The 18,730-nt window shown below is 43.6% G+C and overlaps 1 protein-coding gene across 1 annotated transcript in view; it reads left to right on the top strand.

The window, feature by feature from the left end:
- The first annotated feature begins 2,380 nt into the window (after window positions 1-2,380).
- Window positions 2,381-18,730, top strand: part of ntng2b (netrin g2b) — a 69,310-nt gene continuing 52,960 nt past the window's right edge. Inside the window, exons 1-3 of the mRNA XM_069715651.1 lie at window positions 2,381-2,867; window positions 4,072-4,825; window positions 16,666-17,309. Coding sequence (XP_069571752.1) covers window positions 4,607-4,825; window positions 16,666-17,309 — 863 coding nt within the window. The 5' untranslated portion in view covers window positions 2,381-2,867; window positions 4,072-4,606. The remainder of the gene's footprint in view (window positions 2,868-4,071; window positions 4,826-16,665; window positions 17,310-18,730) is intronic.

Here is an 18,730-nt window from a genome sequence, read left to right as displayed (position 1 = left end):
AAACCTGGTTCAATACATAGACTAAGTTCTATTCAATTCATGCTAATTTGATCAAATTTCAATTCAATTTAATCCAACTGGATTTCATTTAATTTAGTTCAATTTTGTTTTATTCTAATCTATTCCATTCTATTCTTCAAATCACAACATAAGTAATCTCGGGCAGTTAACACAGTGAGGTCGAGACCTTACAACATTATGCAAAAGAATGCATTGCAATGGGAGCAGTGAGTGTCTCTTCAAGATTCTGATGCTACAGCTCCCGTCCCGTGACCCACACGTCCAGGAATACAAAGCAAAGGTTAAAGGGTCACCACAGTTTTTCCCTAAGATTTGCTCATGTATACATATTCTATAATATCTTCTGCGGGAGCTTTCTAAAGTCAGAGATTATAACCCCGATGATGACATCAATGACAATGAGAAAACAATGTGATAAAGTAAAAGAGGTTGCTGATGAATGATGCTTTTGCTTCTTTCTTCAGCTTTACAATGAGTTTCAGCGAATTGTTTAAATGTCCCGCCTTCAAATTCATTGTTTTGGTGCACTCCCACCGCCGACAAAGTTAGCGATTAGCTGGTGAACATAGTGGAACCTTAACACCTGAAGAGTCTGATATTTCCCTAAAAGAGTTGGTAGTGACCCTAAAACCGAGCAACAAGAGAGTTAAAACTGACTTTACATTCAGCAGGTGGCCAGAAACACGCCTCTACAGGGATGATAATGTTGCACAATATCAGCTGGATGTGCTACTAACTGTGTGTATCAACTTAAACTTGATAATAAGTCAATGCTGTGATCATAACTTGTTTTTGCTACCCTCTAGTGACCACAGAAATATATCAGTAATCGCAGGGTTAATGTAAATCCTACAGGTGTGGAGTTTGATGATAAAAGAAAATGTTGAACTGCATTGTGGGAATTGTAGGATGTAACGTTTTTGAAGTTTGACTCATACTGGCAAATAAAAGTCAGATTATCTCGACCTCTGCTGCTTTGTTTTGATTGTGACCTTTTTTTTTTTTTTATAAGAAAAAAAAAATCTGTCTCTGGTGAGTTTCATCACTTTAAGTAAATTCAATACTAAGTTGCTGGCTTAAACCTTTAAGAGAATATACTTTGTGCAGATTCCCAGACAATTTCTGACTGCATCAAGCCATCTAAGCGTTGTTGGATGTGATGTGACGTGGCCCTATGTAGCTCAGTACAGGCTTAGTCATTGAGGACCATTAATGACACCATAATGATTTGTATAAAAAAGTTACTGACTTTTCTATTTTATGACAAGTTGAATGGAAGTCTATGAAGCCTGAGTTGTTGTTGTTTTTTTTTTTTAGCCAGCCCCTAGTGGTCCTCAGGGGCATTGCAGTTTAAAGCACTTTCATACTGGCATCACTTTTCAGACCCAGTAACTACGCTCATTTGTATATACATGTATAGTCAAAGTCTCCTATACTGCTGATCACCTGGTGATGCCTCAGATTTATCATGCGACAACTAGAGATTGGGAGGCACAGGGAACCACTGAATTTCCCTAATATAACACTTTTGCAAATCCATGCATTACTTAGAAGTGGAAAATCTAACAACAAAAATCAACTAAAAGTCACAAAAAGCAGGGTACATTAATGTAATTTATGTTGCATCCTGTGTGGAAAGTTAAAGGTCCTGATCCATTTCAACACCACGGACAGCCCACCGCTGCTGCAGGGGAAAAGCAAGCACAGCACTGCATCTACTCTGTGCAAATGTGGACTGCAGTTGGGATTACAACTAGGAATTCGGATTATCTGATGCTCGATTATGCATACATATATTCCATTTACTGCAGATTAAAAATCAGCAAAAAGTTCATATCTTATATAAAAATGCTGTGTTGTTTAATCTTAGAACGAAATTTAAAGCCATAATGTGTGCTATGAGTTAGTGGTAAATAATTGAATAAAGTGGGATACGGTCAGTATTTAACAGCACCGCAGCCACACTGAGTCCCGGTGGGAGAAATGCGGGAATATGTCATTTTTCACGCAGAGACAACTGTAAGTTCACCTCCACGTAAACAGCGTGTGCAGTACATTGTTTTATTTTACACATCTGGACGGATAAGGTCGCCGATAGGCTACAGTATAACACCGGATCTCCGTTTCCCCTTCCATCTGGTCCTTTAAGCCGAGCAGGGTGCAAGATCGGACCTGGTGAGTTTGGAGCAGGAGCGGAGAGGAAGTTGCACCGCCACGGTACATGCAGCAGGGCTGGAGCAGATAAAAGCTCAGATAGTGATTGAAAGTGATGGTAAAAGGATTTAGCCTAGGCATTAACCAAGAGAGGGAGAGGAGGGGGAGAGAGAGAGAAACGGAGAGATAGAGAGAGAGATAGAGAGGGAGAGGGGAAGGGAAGAGGGAGGGTGATATTTTCCATAAAGCCTTTTTTTTTTTTTTTTTCCCTCTCTTTCTTTCTGCCCTTGAGCATCCCGGGTAAACCCAAGCTTGTAAAGTAGGAAGAGGAGGAGGAGAGAGGGGGGAAGGAGGGCGGGCACAAGCCTTTCTTCAAACTCAATATTTTATACTTTTGATACTCCTTGACGCTGGATTTCAGTCCTCTTTTCCCAGCCGTTTCCAGATCTAGGACACCGATCTACCGTGCGCAGCCATCCACGGTGTGATAAAAAAGTATCCGGGAGACGGGGGGGGGGGAAAAAACAAACAGCGAGCCGGGCAGACTGATACCGGGAGTACAGCGAGGACCGCGGCGGGGGAACGAGTCCGGTGGATGGTCAGGAAGGGGGATCTGTTTTTTGGCCAAAGAAGGGGGACATTCACGCACTTCACGCAAAGTGCTCGACCTGCCTGGCAGATGAATGTGAAAAGTAAGTGCTTTATCTGATAAAACATTTCGCAACACGATCCGTTTTTTTTTTTTTTGCTGAAGCTCTTTGAAGTGTGCACCGAGTTGCACAAATATACGGACCACTTCGGGGGAAAGGTGTGGAGGGTGGGGACTTTCAGCTTCATTTCCAGTATTTTAGAGAAGAACAATGACGCATTGATTTGTGAACACATATGCTGCTCGATGGGTTGCACAACTGGAGAAACCGACACACCGCAAGACTGTCAGTGACGGGAAATAGCTTTGTCGACTTGACAAGTGAACTAAGTCAGAGTCCACAGGGTTGAACGGGACGGGTTACTCAATGTCCTGGCTGCTGTCAGTGTGGGATGACGGTCGGATTACAGGCAGTGAGTCCACACTGCAAAAAAAAAAATACATGTTCACCATATGTATTAATGTATTCAAATATTCAGTTTAGAATCAAATTATAATTAAATTAAGAGGTTAAATTAGGCAAGACCTACTTCCAGTGCAGTTTGTTTGGCTTCAAGTTCATGGTTACATAAAAGACTGATGTGCTGAAGTGAGACAGAATATTGAACAAGTCTATAAACTCCCCAGAAATTGCACTTAATTCAAGTAAATTCTTAAAACAGGGTGATTGTGAGTGTAATTCCTCTCATCTATTAAGAAAACAGATGATTTGGGCTGTTAAATGCGTCTTTCTTACAGTGCAATTATGAACATCCATACAGCACTCTCCATCCCCAGCACTGGAGAGCTATAGGAGCAATTACAACTCTTACACGCACAGGCGGCACCCGGCAGCAGCACGTGTTTTTACGCACAAGGTTATCCACACATGAGCGGCGCTTTTAAATCTGCAGCTCCTGATCATGTATGTCACTGAACGCCTGTCAAAGGCGAGTTTAACCAACAATCTGTTACGAATTCACCTAAAAGTTCTCCTCCTGGTGATATTTCTTCACTTTCCAAAATTAAGCACCGTGATTGCATTATATTTAGAGAGTTCGTACTGCAAAGCAAGATTTCAACCTACCCGTCATACATGAATATTTCAGAGTGGCATTCAAATTTAATTGCGGGATAACTGAGCTCTGTAAAACATGATGGTTATATTCTTGCATTTACAGTAAGAGTAAATATGTGATAACTGATGAGGACACTGCTCATGATAATAACTAGTTACTTCTCCCATTGTTGTCCCCATTTCGCCCCAGGACAATCAGAAGTGAATCTAAAACATCCAATGGATATACCTGAAGTCGCAGCAACTTCCTGCTCCATCCTCCCTAACTACGCCCACCGTTTCCCTGCAGGACCCCGCTCTCTGAGACATGGATCCGCGTGAGCATCTCCCACCCAACTCCCTCCAACACTATGGTTAAAGTGTATGACGAGATTCATCTCTGCGACATTATCCGCCTCTCCACCCATCGCTCATCGTCCTCAGGAAACCAGCTGTTGAAACAAGAACGCGTCCCTCTCTCGGCTCTCTGGGGGCCGTCAATATTTGTCAAGAGACACTGAGCGAAAGTTGCCGACACAGTGGTCGCCTTTCATTTGAGGAATTTATAAGCCTGGAGGCGAGTTGTGTCAATTCTCCACCTCTCCGTTCAAAAGTACAGCAATATGGTGGGAGGGATGTCCATTATTTCCTTATGATCACCGGTCCATGCGCTTTATCTCTCCTCTGAGCTCCGTGGCCCCCTCGCCCTGTGCCGGACCCCGCTCCAAATACCCCCCCAGCCTGCCATGCTCCTCCAGGCTGTGTTGCTGCTGCTGCTGCGCTTCCTGTCCTCCGCCGTGGGCCAGTACGAACTGTGCAAGTCCCTGGTGAGCACGGACGAGGGCTCGGTGTGGGAGAATTACGCGTGCCAGCCGAAACCCGCGTCCATGAAAGACTACATGCGGATCAAGGTGGATCCGCCCGGAATAACGTGTGGAAACCCGCCCGAGAGGTTCTGCACTCTGGTGAGTTCATGTCTGGACTTTTATACTTTTATTACAACCTTTTGGAGTATTTTTTTTTTTTTTATATTTAAAAGTGTAATGAGTAATCGAGTGCTCTTAAATCCTTAATTGGTCTCCTTAAAAAATACAGTTACACGTGTAATAAGTTGAAAACTACCATTCAGGAAATCACTCAGGGTTATACACTTAGAGAGACCATTTAAAAAGTAATGACACATTTCTAAGAAAGGTCAGAGTAGGATTCACACTATAACGGCGATACCAATCTGAGAGGGATGGCAGAAGTGCATGACTTGGCATGGATCAACCTCGGACCTCAGAGACATCTGGAGGTGTTGTTTACATTAGTATAGACTTGGCAGACCTGGTATCCGGTTTATTTTGGGCTTCTGGAGGACCTCACACCTCCTCTGGTAAAATGCATAGCGGGACCTTTTACTTCCAAGGACACTAAAGGGTGAGCTGTGAGGTGGAAAAAAACTCGTTAAAATGTCTGCAACAGCAGTATTTAACACACTTTAGCCTGCAGGCTAGTCCTGGCTAATGTAGGTGTAATCATTTTAAACAAGGGTTATAAAATCCAAATCATAAGACTGCAATTAAGCTTCCCCCTGCCTCCTCGGTGAAAAGTTTTCTATTTGAGGTTTGACTCTGCGTGTGTGAGACAAGTTCGTCCTCTTGATGATCGGCCCACTGTCACTGCGTGTCCACTGACTGATGGCCAGTGCTGAAGGTGCCAGACCCGTCTCAACAGCCATGAGTCAATATCTCACACAAAAAAAAGTGTCTCTACAGAGTGCTGGCCCGTCTGCATCACATTATAAAATCTTGTCATGCTGTTAATTAAGTGTTTATATTCCCAACGACTGGAGATTTGTTACTTTATTTTGAAAACAACCCCCCCCAACCCTGTCGCTCTCACTTCCTCTCACCAAGGCTAATAACTGGTGCGCAAGGGTCATTTGACAGGAGCAGGAAAGGATATTGTGGTCCTCGGATACCTAATGGTTAATGATTTGTTTAGCGGCGGAAACCATTGTTGTCTTGAGAAAACCCTCTCCGATGACTTCTCCTGAGAGGGGAGATGGACAGAGGCAAGGGGAAGAGAGATGCTTGCTGCCATAACGTATTGACGTCTGCCCCCTAATGGCCCCAGCCTGGAAACTTCTATAACTATGTTTCTGAGTGAGCAATGATGAAATATTGATGGGATCCTTAATGGGCTTCCTTACCAGGGTTGGCTAGCATCGCTCCATCCCAGGAATCCAGAGTGTGCCGCTCGGCTGATGAGACAGAAGGAAAAGCGAAGGGATGGATAGATGGAGGGCGGGACAGGAAGGAGTCTGGTCTTAGTCAGCACTTTCTTGTCGGACGGGGTCTTTACAGTGGAAAGTTCTGGTTCTTCTCGGGTCCTGCGGGGCTGTGGGGATTTAACACCCCCCCCCCCCCCACACACACACACACACACACACACACACACACACACACACACACACACACACACACACACACACACACACACACACACACTAGCTGGGGATTTAGGGAGTGAAGGAGCTGTGAGATGAAAGTTTACTTAAGGAGGGAGGGATGTCACACTCAAATTCCTACATAATGAGAAAGCAGTTTGATTGTGTAATAATTATTTGTTCCTTTTCTGACACGTAACAATCCACCTTGTACATTTAACTAACAGAATATCTACACGGTAACTCGGGAGTCACTGAGCATCTACTTATCATTTTCTTTAACAGAGGGAATAATCCATCAGCACAAACTTCAGCGGGGGAATCAAGGCTATTACATCTCTTCTCTGTCTTTCTTTTGGACACACCAAATGGGTATCGGTTGGGGGAATGTTAGTATACAGATCATTTTTATTTTCAGGCGAGCGGTGTTTTTTCTCTTCCTCCCTCTTCCTTTTGCCCCCCAGATTTTGGCAGCTTTACAGAAAAGCCCGTCTTTATCTAATTGGTGTACATTTACATTCACTCATTCAGCAATCCCACAAGTCAAGACAGTCAGGGCACATTGAAAAAAAAAAAAAAAAAGACTGCATAACCCAATGCGCAGAGCTGCTCTTCCTTAATAAGACTTGAGACATACTGCGGAAGATGCAAAATATATATTTTTTTGCCCCCCTTCTCTCGCTACAGTGCGCTCCTAAAAACTAAGGGAGAACTCACTTTCTGGGGTTTTGATGTGGAGGCATACTGGAGCTTCCCCCTGCATGCATTGGTTTACTGTAGTTTTTTGCTCCCTCCATCTCCGCAGGGATGCATTTTTTTCTACTCTATTTATCTCTCGTTCCCTGGGAATGCAGCATCCTTTCTCCTCAGCCAAACAGGCCAGCATGTTGGCTTCTCCCAACATGACGGGCTTCCAGCACTTTGACAAAGATGCTACTGTCACTACTGCTGTGTTAGGAGCTTCAGTAGTTGCTTTGTAGTTTCTTGGTACGATAGCTGCTATAGAGTTGTAGCTTGCAGTTAAAGGCAACGGAGTAAGGAGGGTTTGAGGCGGTACGCTGCAGAGGGAGATGGCTAATGATGAGGGAGAGGTGAGGAAGATCCAAGCCTAGCTAAGCTGAAAGATGAAATCAGACCACAGTTCTACAGTAGTACACCGTGTCGATATATAAAAATGCGGCATTCAAAAAAGGTCTCGCTGTGCTGTTGTTTGTTATTTTGTATTTTGGTTTTGAACCAAAAGCTTCAATCAACCGTCTCCCTTGGGGCCGAGAACAGAGAGCCGCCGAATGCAAATGGGAGGCGTGCGCGAGTACTGGAATGTACAGTGTACGGTTACAGGGACCGGCGGGGGGGTGAAACGTGTGCACGGGTTGGCCAACACACGCACAATAGTATGTCTAAGAAAGACAAAACACACACACACACACACACACACACACACACACACACACACACACACACACACACACACACACACACACACACACACACACACACACACACACACACACACACACACACACACACCTACCTTCCTGTTTCACAACACATTTGCCCGTTTTAGAAGGTAGAAATCTGCCAGCTCTAAAAATAGACATGAGAAGAGAGAGAAGCCGCGCAGCAGCGGAAGAGGAGCACGCAGGAAGGGGAGGAAGATGGCAGCTGGTAGCGTGGATCAGTGCATCCCAGACTGGGCCTATGGCCATACTTCATGCCCCCTGCGCAGTGAGGCCCTGCTGGGCCCCGGCTGGCCTGCCCCTGCCCAGCAGTGGGCCATCAAGGCCGCGGGAAAAGGGCCACCCACATCCAGCGGTGGGCCACTCGTGAGGCACCTCCCTGGGGTTAAAAGATAGCCCAGGTGGCCGGTGTCCTAATAATACACCCTCGGAGGTGAATTTGGGCACAGCGTGAGCAGGTTTGACAGTGCAGGGCATAATTAACGAAGGGAACAGGGAGCTAAAGAGAGCGATGGAGAGAGTGACTGTACAAACAAGGGAGGAGGTGGGGGAGGGTGCAGTGATGTAATGGCATGGCTTGCTTCCCCATTAGGACACAGTTGAAAGTGATCAGAGAGTGTTTAGATGTGTTGGCAGAACAGGGGGGATAGTTATAAGTGAGATTTATCCCTGACGGAGGTGATACTAAGGAGGATTGGCGGCAGGGACTTAGACAGCCCGAGGTGAACTTAGCAAACCATCCAGTCTCACCAACCGGGGTGTCAGGACGGAAGGCTGTTTGGAGAGCAGCTACATACAGCAAGTGTTTGTGGGTCTGTGAGTGTGTAAAATCGAGTGGCCTCAACGTATTAGTGATGAATGGAAATTTATCAACCTGGTTATTTTTGGCCCATGTGGCTATTGTTCTGCTCCATAATCAGTTGCAGGAATATTACTAACTGCCTGTGTTGCAAGCACTTGGGAAATTCAGGCAAGGAAAAGAACAGAAAGCCCCCAACAGCTTTCCACAAAAACTTTAAATACTTCCACATGTGCATTTCCATCTGAATACTTTCTGTTTTTACTTTCAAGACAGGAAGTTGTTTTCAGTTTAAAGGTTTCAGGGGAGTTGTGAAAGACTCTTTGCCCCAGCTGACACTGATCTTCCTGAAGTCTTTAGTTACCAAAAATCTGTCTAGTAAAAGTGTTATCATTAACCAAAAGGTCAAAAGTATGAGAACGAAAAATATTAAGATCTCCCATCAACATCTACAAGACGGCTCCTTAATTAAAGAGGAAGTGTGGAAATAAAGTTGTTTAAAGCCTCGAGTGGCTTCAGAGGGATCTGAGCGAAATCTGATTAACTGCCTCGAGTGATGTCACCTGAGTCAGTGTCAGTCTGGAATCTGAAAACGAATCCAATCCGAAGGTGTGGAGTAGGAAGTAGGAAGTGAGCTCTGTAACAGAGGCTACACGCTCGAGGCTATCAGCCGCTACTTACTGAACTGATGCTCTGACTGAACTGTTAGTGGTCATTGTGGGTAAAACAGCAAGGGTAAAAAAAATGAGAAATGCATGGAATAAAACAAAATTTGCATCGATTTGAATTATTCTCTTAAACTGTCAATAAAATCTGAGTGTTCGGAGAGCAAAAGCTAAATTGTTGTTTTTTAAGAAACAGAGAAAGTAATGCAAAGCTCTCTGTTGCACATCTCAGTTGTCTCAAAGCTTGAAAAATCCTTTTTCCTGCTCCCCGCCTGTCTTTATCTACTTTATCTACATCTCCTCCTTTATGATTGCTTGAAATTTAATAACAGACATCAATAAAAATAACATTATAGCTTTTCTCTGAATTCTCATCATCGGTTTATACTTCAAGAGACGATGACTCTCCCTGATATTGGGCTCCTTCAGCGGAGTGTATCTGCTGTAAAGTGTTACCTGGATTCGAAGACGAGTTCCTGACATAACTCGTCCTGATCCAACTGTGGTGATTTGAGCAGGACAAGCTCTGCTGCTGCTTTGGAGCAGCGTGGTGTCTCTGCTCCGTCCTTCTTCTTTCCTCCTCCAGCACAATCACACATGCCTACAGTAAACATTTACTTTTGCTGGCGCGCACGCACACACACAGTCATAAACAACACCCGCCCACGAAAAAACACACACCTAAGACACATTTACACTTGCCAACTGCTGTTTTGTACCCGGCAAGACATTTTACAGCAAGCGGATAATCTCTCTCTCTCTCTTTTTTTTTTTTTTAAAGGTAATTAAAGTAAAAGGCAGGTATTTGGGTTTGTAACTTTATACATTCACTTCACCTACAGAGATACACCATCTTCATTCAGGGAAACAAGAAGTCCAGTGTGATGGAAAAACCTCCTACAAAATAAAAGATTAACGTTATAAGTGAAAAAGCAATATCCCTTACTCTTCCCCTCGGTGGCCCTTTTTTTTTAATGGGAGGGTCATTTCATTTGATGTTTCTCCAAAACAAAATAAATTGTGCTCTCTGAGCGTGTGTCCCTGTCTTTATTCCCCTTGCTAGCAATATAACTTGGAAACTTCTATAAGTGGAGGTAGAAATAAGGACGAGCGAGAGGGCGAGGCGGCAACGGAGAATACTTTTTTGGGGGAGGGAGGGCAGAAATGGTCATAAAAGCAGGAGAAGGGAGAAGTAGCAACATGCAGGGAAGAACTTTCTTCATGCTTTACTTCTGTGTAAATACATAACGGCTGCTTGTTATTTCTGTAGGCGACCGGTAATGTTTAGTTTGTCCTGTTGCGTCCAAAAACAACACAATAACTCACTTCTAAACTGATGTTTGTGTGAGATTACTTGCACAATCACAAACGCTGCAGAGATAACTCAAAGATGATTCAGAGCTCAGAGCATAAGCCACATTTTAGCACTCCAGGAGTTATTAATGACTGTTTACGATCTCATTGTTATCCCGCGAGTTAAAACAAGGAAGTCGCTCGTCGCGGGGGCATCATGGCGGCTGTTGTCGTGGAGACGGGATCCCGGCGAGGATAATTGCTGGAGGGACTTAGCGGCGCGGGCCACCTGCCACAGCATTTGGCCGGGATCTGCGTGTGTATGTTTGTGCTAGAGCGAGTGTGTTTGCGGGTGTTATAGCGGGTGTGCGTGTGTGTGTGTGTGTGTGTGTGTGTGTGTGTGTGTGTGTGTGTGTGTGTGTGTGTGTGTGTGTGTGTGTGTGTGTGTGTGTGTGTGTGTGTGTGTGTGTGTGTGTGTGTCATGGCGTCGGCGCGCTGAGCCGGGCCAGAGCGGTGGCAGGAGGCAGAGTGGGATAAAGGAGGACAGGACACACACAAAGGGCTTAAACATAACCTTGCGTAAATCTCTCACGGGGGATAACAATCTTCCAGTCTATATTACTGTACATATCGCCTCCACTGGAGCTAATCCTAAAGGGCTCAGTGAGGTCGGAGCAGACCGGTGTTTTTGACCCAAAACACTCAAATCCACCAAAGTGACACGGTGTAAAAAAATATTATATTGATCCTCGCTTCTCGTCTAGTCGCCCTCACACGAACCAAACACGCGCTGTCGGCGTGTCTCTCTCAGACAACGCAGGCCGTAAATGTTGTCACAGGCACACTTCAGGGGCTAACCTACATGGAGTTTGTGCTGTATCTGGGACGGTGTGACAGTGCGATCATTTTCAGAAGGATTTGTAGGTCATGGGTCATCCCCGGAACAACAGCCCTACTAATCTTACGTACTGTCTGTGTGTGTGTGTGTGTGTGTGTGTGTGTGTGTGTGTGTGTGTGTGTGTGTGTGTGTGTGTGTGTGTGTGTGTGTGTGTGTGTGTGTGTGTGTGTGTGTGTGTGTGTGTGTGTGTGTGTGTGTGTGTGTGTGTGCAAAACGCGTGCCTTGACCGAGGTCAGGAGATGCACTAATGCAGGGCGCAGAAGCAGCTGGGCCAACACGGGCCTACCACTCTCACTCTGAAGTTCACTGTAAGCCTCCTCATCTGATTCTAATTACTTTTTTTCTGGTTGCTGTTGTTTATAGGCATTGTAGATTATCATCGTAAGTGCGTTTGCCCTGACAGCGATCTCTATCTGAGTCGGTGCAGGAGAGATTATTGGGTTATCAGATCGAGAACAATGCTGCTACGTTGCTCCGGCGAGGAGAGAGAGAGAGAGATTATCTGCTACGCCTTCACGTGCATTATGATCCCGTGTAGTAGCGTCTTCTTTTGCCGCACAGCCTCCCTCGGCACCAGCTCAGCGTTTGCTTATGGTCGGCGTTTCCCCCCACTCGGCGTTGTCACCATAAATCAGATGATTTATAATCCCAGCCTCGCCGGATTGTGACTTGTGCTTTTGTTATTAGACCACAAGAGTGGGTTTGAGTGACTGCTCACTTTCCCCCCGTGGTACAGTCCGCTGACTTTTTGTTCAAAAGGCAGAACAGATGCTGCTTTCTTGGCAAGAGATGCGGAAAAAAGTGAACGTCTGCAAAGAAGCGGTGACACACGATCTGTGCTTGCGCAGTACATCGATATCGTGCAGTATTGCTTTCACGTTAGAGCTTACATCATAAAGAAGAAAACTGCTGTTTCATGTGTTACTTCACCGGAACTCTTTGGAGTATTGACCAATCGGCCTGACCACGACTGAAACTCATGTTAAAGCAGAAAGGAAAAAAGAAAAGTCCTGAAACATCCAAAGAAACTTCTCTGATCACTCCTGCAGCATAATCCGCTCCTCCATCTGTACGCTCAGTATGTTACAAATGTACTTCCACGAAAGATTTTGCATCTCGCACAACTCTGCCAAGTTCGATAGCGGGCGTGCGCGTTGGTTTGAGCATGTTAAAGCGCCCTGCTGACTTGAGCCGCCATCTTACATCAAGGATGAAACTGCAGTATTTACAGGCGCCCCTTTAAAGCCTGCGGGGGGCTCCGCGTTTGATAGGCAAAAGACTAACTTTGTGTGAAATCACTTAAAAAAAATCCTCAGGCAATTAAATTCTGCTGCGCTGAACTTAAAGCAGCTGCAGTATCACATTACTGTATATTAGTGTTACATTAGTTTGTGGAATTCATGTTCTCCATGTAACTTCAAGTCATAACTAAAGTTTGATAAATGGCTACAGAGGATGTAATTTGAGTTTAACTGATCTCAGTTTCCACTGAATTTGCATAAAGAATTTCAATCTGTTTGGCCACAATTTCTAACAGCAACCATTTGTGAATTCTACACGAGTCTAATGTTAGGGAGGGCTATGTAAGCTCTTGAGTATTAACTGGGAAAAGGCACATAAATCAAGTACATCCCTAATGAAAACTGTATCAAACTGCTAAATCTAAAAATCTGGGACTTTACTGAAGGATAAAAATGATTTTATGACCTTCAGAAAATCTGATATTTATAAAATGTCCAATTTTCAGGCACTGATTTAGTTTCCATTCATCTTAATTGGCTGCATTTCTAAATGTGGAACTGAATGTTCTTGATTATACGGCATGATGTCTCCGATGTACCTCGTCTACCAGCAGCTGAATTTTATTTCCTGATCCTGTTTGGTTTTTCTGTTCGACAACTATTTCTTCTTCTTCCTTTTTTTTCTAATTGAAACATTAGATGCAATGTTGCATGTCACTTCTACCTGGAGATAATATGAATAGGATGTATTTCAGTAAAATATACTTTGTCATATTAAAATAAAAGAACAAACAAGATGGCCGATGTCAAATAAATCCTTAAATCCTCTCATTTGTCATTCCTGCTCTGAGCATTCATGTAATTGATCACGTGATCTGGAAAGTTGCTCGTGAAGGTTACTCCCACACTTCACTGGATGTAGGAGGGAGTCATTTGATAAATGTGTCTTACTCTTCACTCTCAGCCAAGAACATTTTCACTCGGAAATGATCTCTTTAGTGTATTTCTTATAAGTTTGATAAGATGCAAATAAGCAAAATAAAAAAGTATGTCATCTCTCTTTGCACTACCAACAAATTACATGCTTTTTACTGGGTTGTCACATGGAGGTTTTAGTTATGCTTTGCTCAACAACTCTCAGCAGAACAAATACTTGATACCACTGGGGCTTAGATTTAAATATTTACTTTGCCACTTCCTACAATTGTCCATTTGTGCTTTGTTCTATAATATCTAGACATCTAATAAATAATGATTCGAGGAAATCTGTTTTTTTTCCTGTGGTTGTTGTCAACATAATTACTATTAGCATACCAAACAGCTTTTCAACACGAGCTGCTGAAAGTCGTAAACACAACAATTAAAAAGTTGTACTAAAGCTAAAATTTGAAATAAGCGAGGAGGTGGAGGTCAAAGAAAAAGAAAACAGACAAAAATGAAGGACATTTCTTCTTTCTACTCCATCAAGAGAGGCTAATGCAGTCAAATTCTGAAAGACTAATGGATTCCCAAATAAATAAAAGAAAAAGAATAACATCAGCTGTAAGATTTTATCAGTTAAACAAGGGGTCAACAGGAAACTCCTTAAAAGGCACTTAAATAGGGGAAATGATGACATCTTTAGGACGTGATTTGTTTTTGTATTGTGCTATAAATGTGTGCAGGAAAAGTATCCTGAAAGAAGCTCGCAGCTGTGTGATAAAGTGAATACTTGGACAAATAATACAAAAATTGTACCCTCTGATACAATGACTGACTGTGACTAAATACAGGAGAAAATAATAACCCTGATCAGTCTAATTAGTGCATCCTGGGGGCATGACGAGCCCTCTGAATGTGATACAATCCAAACAGCAGTAGAGCTGAATTTTGCAAATTAAGCGCCAAGAGAGACGACTGAGGATCTCTGGGATTTCTTTGTGTAAATATTTTCACTTCTGCAGTGATGGGGATGTCACAGAACTGGCTTACAACAGTCAGCTACATCAACTTTACAGAAACGTCTCAGTGCGAGGCGCCAGCCACTGGGGAATCAGGGAAATGTGTGCACTTATTTGAAAATTTGGTGGGGCGACGAAGACTCCTAATATACGACTTGAATATGTCTTGAAGGAAAAATGACAAACACACTAATTAATTAATTAATTATATTAACTTACTAAGCAAATGTTGTCAATCAACACAGTTGGCGAGTCGCAAAAATATTCACTGCCAAAATATTTGATTTGTTTTCCGCCTAAAAACTACAGGCTATAATATTATCTTCTTAAAAGGGATTTTGTGAAATTGGATTAAAAATAAAGTATCGTTCAGGAACAGGTATTGAAGTCAAGGTATCAGGACCGTATTGACTCTTTTTTTGTTTTAACTGCATCTACTGTAGCCCTCAACTTAATATACAGCTTGTTTATAAATATCAAACTGAAATCGCAATCTTTCTCTAACCTTGACTTAAGTTCTTTAACTTAATGGTCTTTAGGTTTTTTTTGGTGTGTTCAGATATCAGCAAACTACCTGCATGGGTTGCTGTGGTAACGATGTACGCGTAGCAAAACTGATGATGCGGTTTTCCAGCAAAGTGCTGGCAGACGATCAATTTCGGGGAAGATTCTGCACTCCGTCACTCTGAAAATGACGTCGTCATTGTGTGCCGCATCGCGAACGACGCAAGAGAGCCGATCTAAACCACCAGAGCGTCGAGACTGACACGCATCTGTAGAAATCTGATTGGAATCGCATTTCAAACCACCTCCCAAATTTGGTTTGGATCCAAATTGCCCGAAAAATTGCATTTCACGTGGGTTCTTTTCCTTCTAGACTTTCAAAAATCAATCCAGATAAAATGTAGATATGATACAAGGCTGATTTGGGCTGTCAATCTAAAGAAAGCCAAAGTCATTTTGTTGCCTAAATCTCACGTGAACTTTGAAAATCCTGCGCTTTGTAAGCCTACCATCCACCCCGAGCACCTCCCTGTGACTCTGGTGCCGTACATACAGTAAATGTAGCACTTCATTCACTCAACAACTCTCAACATAATCTCTCAACATATTCCAAGCAATGATCACATTTGTCACAAGAAAGCAGTTAGGAAAAACATTTAGTAGCCTAGTGTATTGTGACGGACCCGACATCTGAAATATGAATAAATCTGAATAAGTGGATGAAGAATTTCCTAGAAAAGGGAAGGTGGGAGCCATGAGATCTCCTGGCGAAGTGAAAGGCATTTCTGAATGCAGGTAGTAACAGGCTTTCTCTCTGTGAGCAGTGCCAATAATCCTGTTGACTTTTAGTTGTGTAGAGGGGCAGCGGCTTGAAAGTCTTGGCATCACTAAAAGAGGAGGATCAATTCTCTGGAGTTAAAAGTGCAGCAGCACTCTGCTGTCTATGCAAAGACAGTGGTGATGCACCTTCCTCTTGACCTTCACACTTCCTGTTGTGTTGTTTGACAAGTTTACTTTTAAGCTTTCTGTCCCTCGGTGTCTCAGTGAGACACCCCTCATTTAGAAACACACTGTTTTTGGGGAACAATATGGATGTTTTGTTGTTCAGTTTTAGGATGAATTACATATTTTTTGATTCAGCATTTAGACAAAAAAAAAAAAACTTTCATACATCATCTTGGAGGAGTTTGGAAGCAGAAATTCTAATCCCTTACTTTAACATTTTCAGTCACATTAATGATGACTGCAGCTACTGTGGGGACAAGAAATTCATTACAAAAGTTAAAAACTTTGCTGCAAGACACAATGTTGTCTTGTCAATTGAGAATTTTTAAATAGAAATACATTTTGATTCTGTGCAAAGACAAATTACCAAACGAGTAAAGCGGGAAACAACTGCAGGAACTCAAAAGGCTCCATGTTTAATGTGTACCAATTACTTTGAGGTATTTTGTGCAATCGTTGGGAATAAGCACTGTGCTGTGAATCATGACTCTCTATCGTTACCATCCTAAGATTCATTTTCACACCCTGACTAATATCTTGCTGCTCTGTCTTCACTTCTATTTTAGGAGAACCCATACCTGTGCAGTGACGAGTGTGATGCCTCTAACCCAGACTTGGCCCACCCTCCTCAGCTGATGCAGGACCGTGAGCGAACCGGTCTGCTCACCTACTGGCAAACAGTCACCTGGAGACGCCACCCAGAGCCCCTGCTTGCCAACATCAGCATAGCCTGGAACAAGAGTCTGGAGCTCACAGACGACATCCAGATCACCTTTGAATATGGCCGTCCCACCATCATGGTGCTGGATAAGTCCATGGACCACGGACGCTCCTGGCAGCCCTACCAGTTCTATGCTGACGACTGCCTGGATGCCTTCAACATGCCGCCCAAACGAGTGCGTGACCTCTCGCCCGCCAACATCACGCGTGTTATCTGCACCGAGCAGTACTCGCGCTGGGTCGGCTCCAAGAACGACAAGAACGTGAAGTTCGAGGTGCGGGCGCGCTTTGCCGTGTTTGCCGGACCTCGGCTACTGAACATGGACAGCCTGTACACCCGCATGGAAAGTATGAAGGGATTGAGGGACTTCTTCACCTTCACCAACCTTCGGTTAAGGCTGCTCCGGCCCGCCCTCGGAGGCACCTACGTTCAGAGAGACAACCTGCTCAAGTACTTCTATGCCATCTCCAACATCGAGGTACCTGCCAGGTGAGGGTCAACGCTAAACTCACGAGGAACACACATCTTTGTGATGTCTTGACACACAATCACACCTTTTAGTAGAGATATAAAAATGAAGATAATCTAAAAAAAAAAAAACAATTCAAAATAAATACTCATCAAACATGTTCTTCACATCTAGGAAGTGTTGGGAAAATATTAAAACTAGAGACTTAGGAAATGTGCACCATATTTAACATTTAAAAAGATTATTGTGTTTGAATAAAATCATCATCTACATGCACTCATACATCTTCCAATATACCCTACAACCAAACATCACTCTTAGGAAATATAAATTTGTAACCTTTTAAATACTTACATCGGCTTTAGATTAAAGGAGCAGCAAGTATTTTAGTTTAAAAGATACAAAATTCAACTAAAGTTATCTGCAGAAAATATAACAATTGTGAGTTAAGTCAAGGACTTCTACTGATATCCACTGAAGTTAGCATGCCAAACCAGCATGTCACGTAATACCACTTTGTACCTCAAGAGGCAACAGTGAGCCACTGCAGTGTCTGCCATCAGTTCAGCTAACGACAACACAAACCAAACAAAAAAAACAACAACTTTGTTGATAAATGGTTTTGCTTGGTCTTGCAAAAAAGTGAGCTACGCAAACCATAACACATTAACACACGAAAAACATAAGATAGCAGCTCTCAGTTTCATCAGTTTTAGCCGAGAAAACGACGGTCGATGCCGGCTATAAATGACAAAGTGCAAACACGCATGTCTTCCTGGTTTTTGCTCGGTACAAAATAACATGTAGAGGAATTGTTAGCATTAGTGCTGAATATGTGGAACCGTACATCTTACTTGATGCACGTTCTTAAATATTACTCCTGTCCTGTCCGACACCGAGACATGGCAGATAAAAACCCACCCGGCGATGAGCATATTCTGGTCTGACATACGCACACGTTCACGCGCAGCCATTGTGATCCGAGGGCATTCAAAATGACCCCCTTTCTCTCTCAGCATTGAATCCTGGTCTGTCCGTCACCGGTCCGAGAGGACAATGATTAATGACAGAAACACGCGGCCTCGGTGGTCCAACGTAAACCACCATCCGCATTCTGCCAGGGGAGCCGCGAACCCTTACATAGCAACTTTGTGACAGTGAACGATGCTCGGGCCGTCAAGCACCTGCTTAGCATCAACAAGCCATCTTTCCTTCCTTTCAGAATTATTATTCCAATCAATACGGCAGGCTGACATTTGAATGGTATTTAACATCCTTGTTGGGACGGTATGGAATGGGGGGAAGAAGGCATGAATTTGTGTGTGTGTGTGTGTGTGTGTGTGTGTGTGTGTGTGTGTGTGTGTGTGTGTGTGTGTGTGTGTGTGTGTGTGTGCGTGTGCGTGCGTGTGCAGTCAAGGTATGTGGGGGGGGGGGTTTGATG

This window comes from Brachyistius frenatus, unplaced genomic scaffold, assembly GCF_029030835.1.
Source record: "Brachyistius frenatus isolate BFR_SWC_R1_liver_20210118 unplaced genomic scaffold, ASM2903083v1 Contig_146, whole genome shotgun sequence".
NCBI lineage: Eukaryota > Metazoa > Chordata > Actinopteri > Embiotocidae > Brachyistius > Brachyistius frenatus.
The sequence above is the reverse complement of the archived record's forward strand: the minus strand, read 5'-3'. Positions and strand labels throughout refer to the sequence as shown.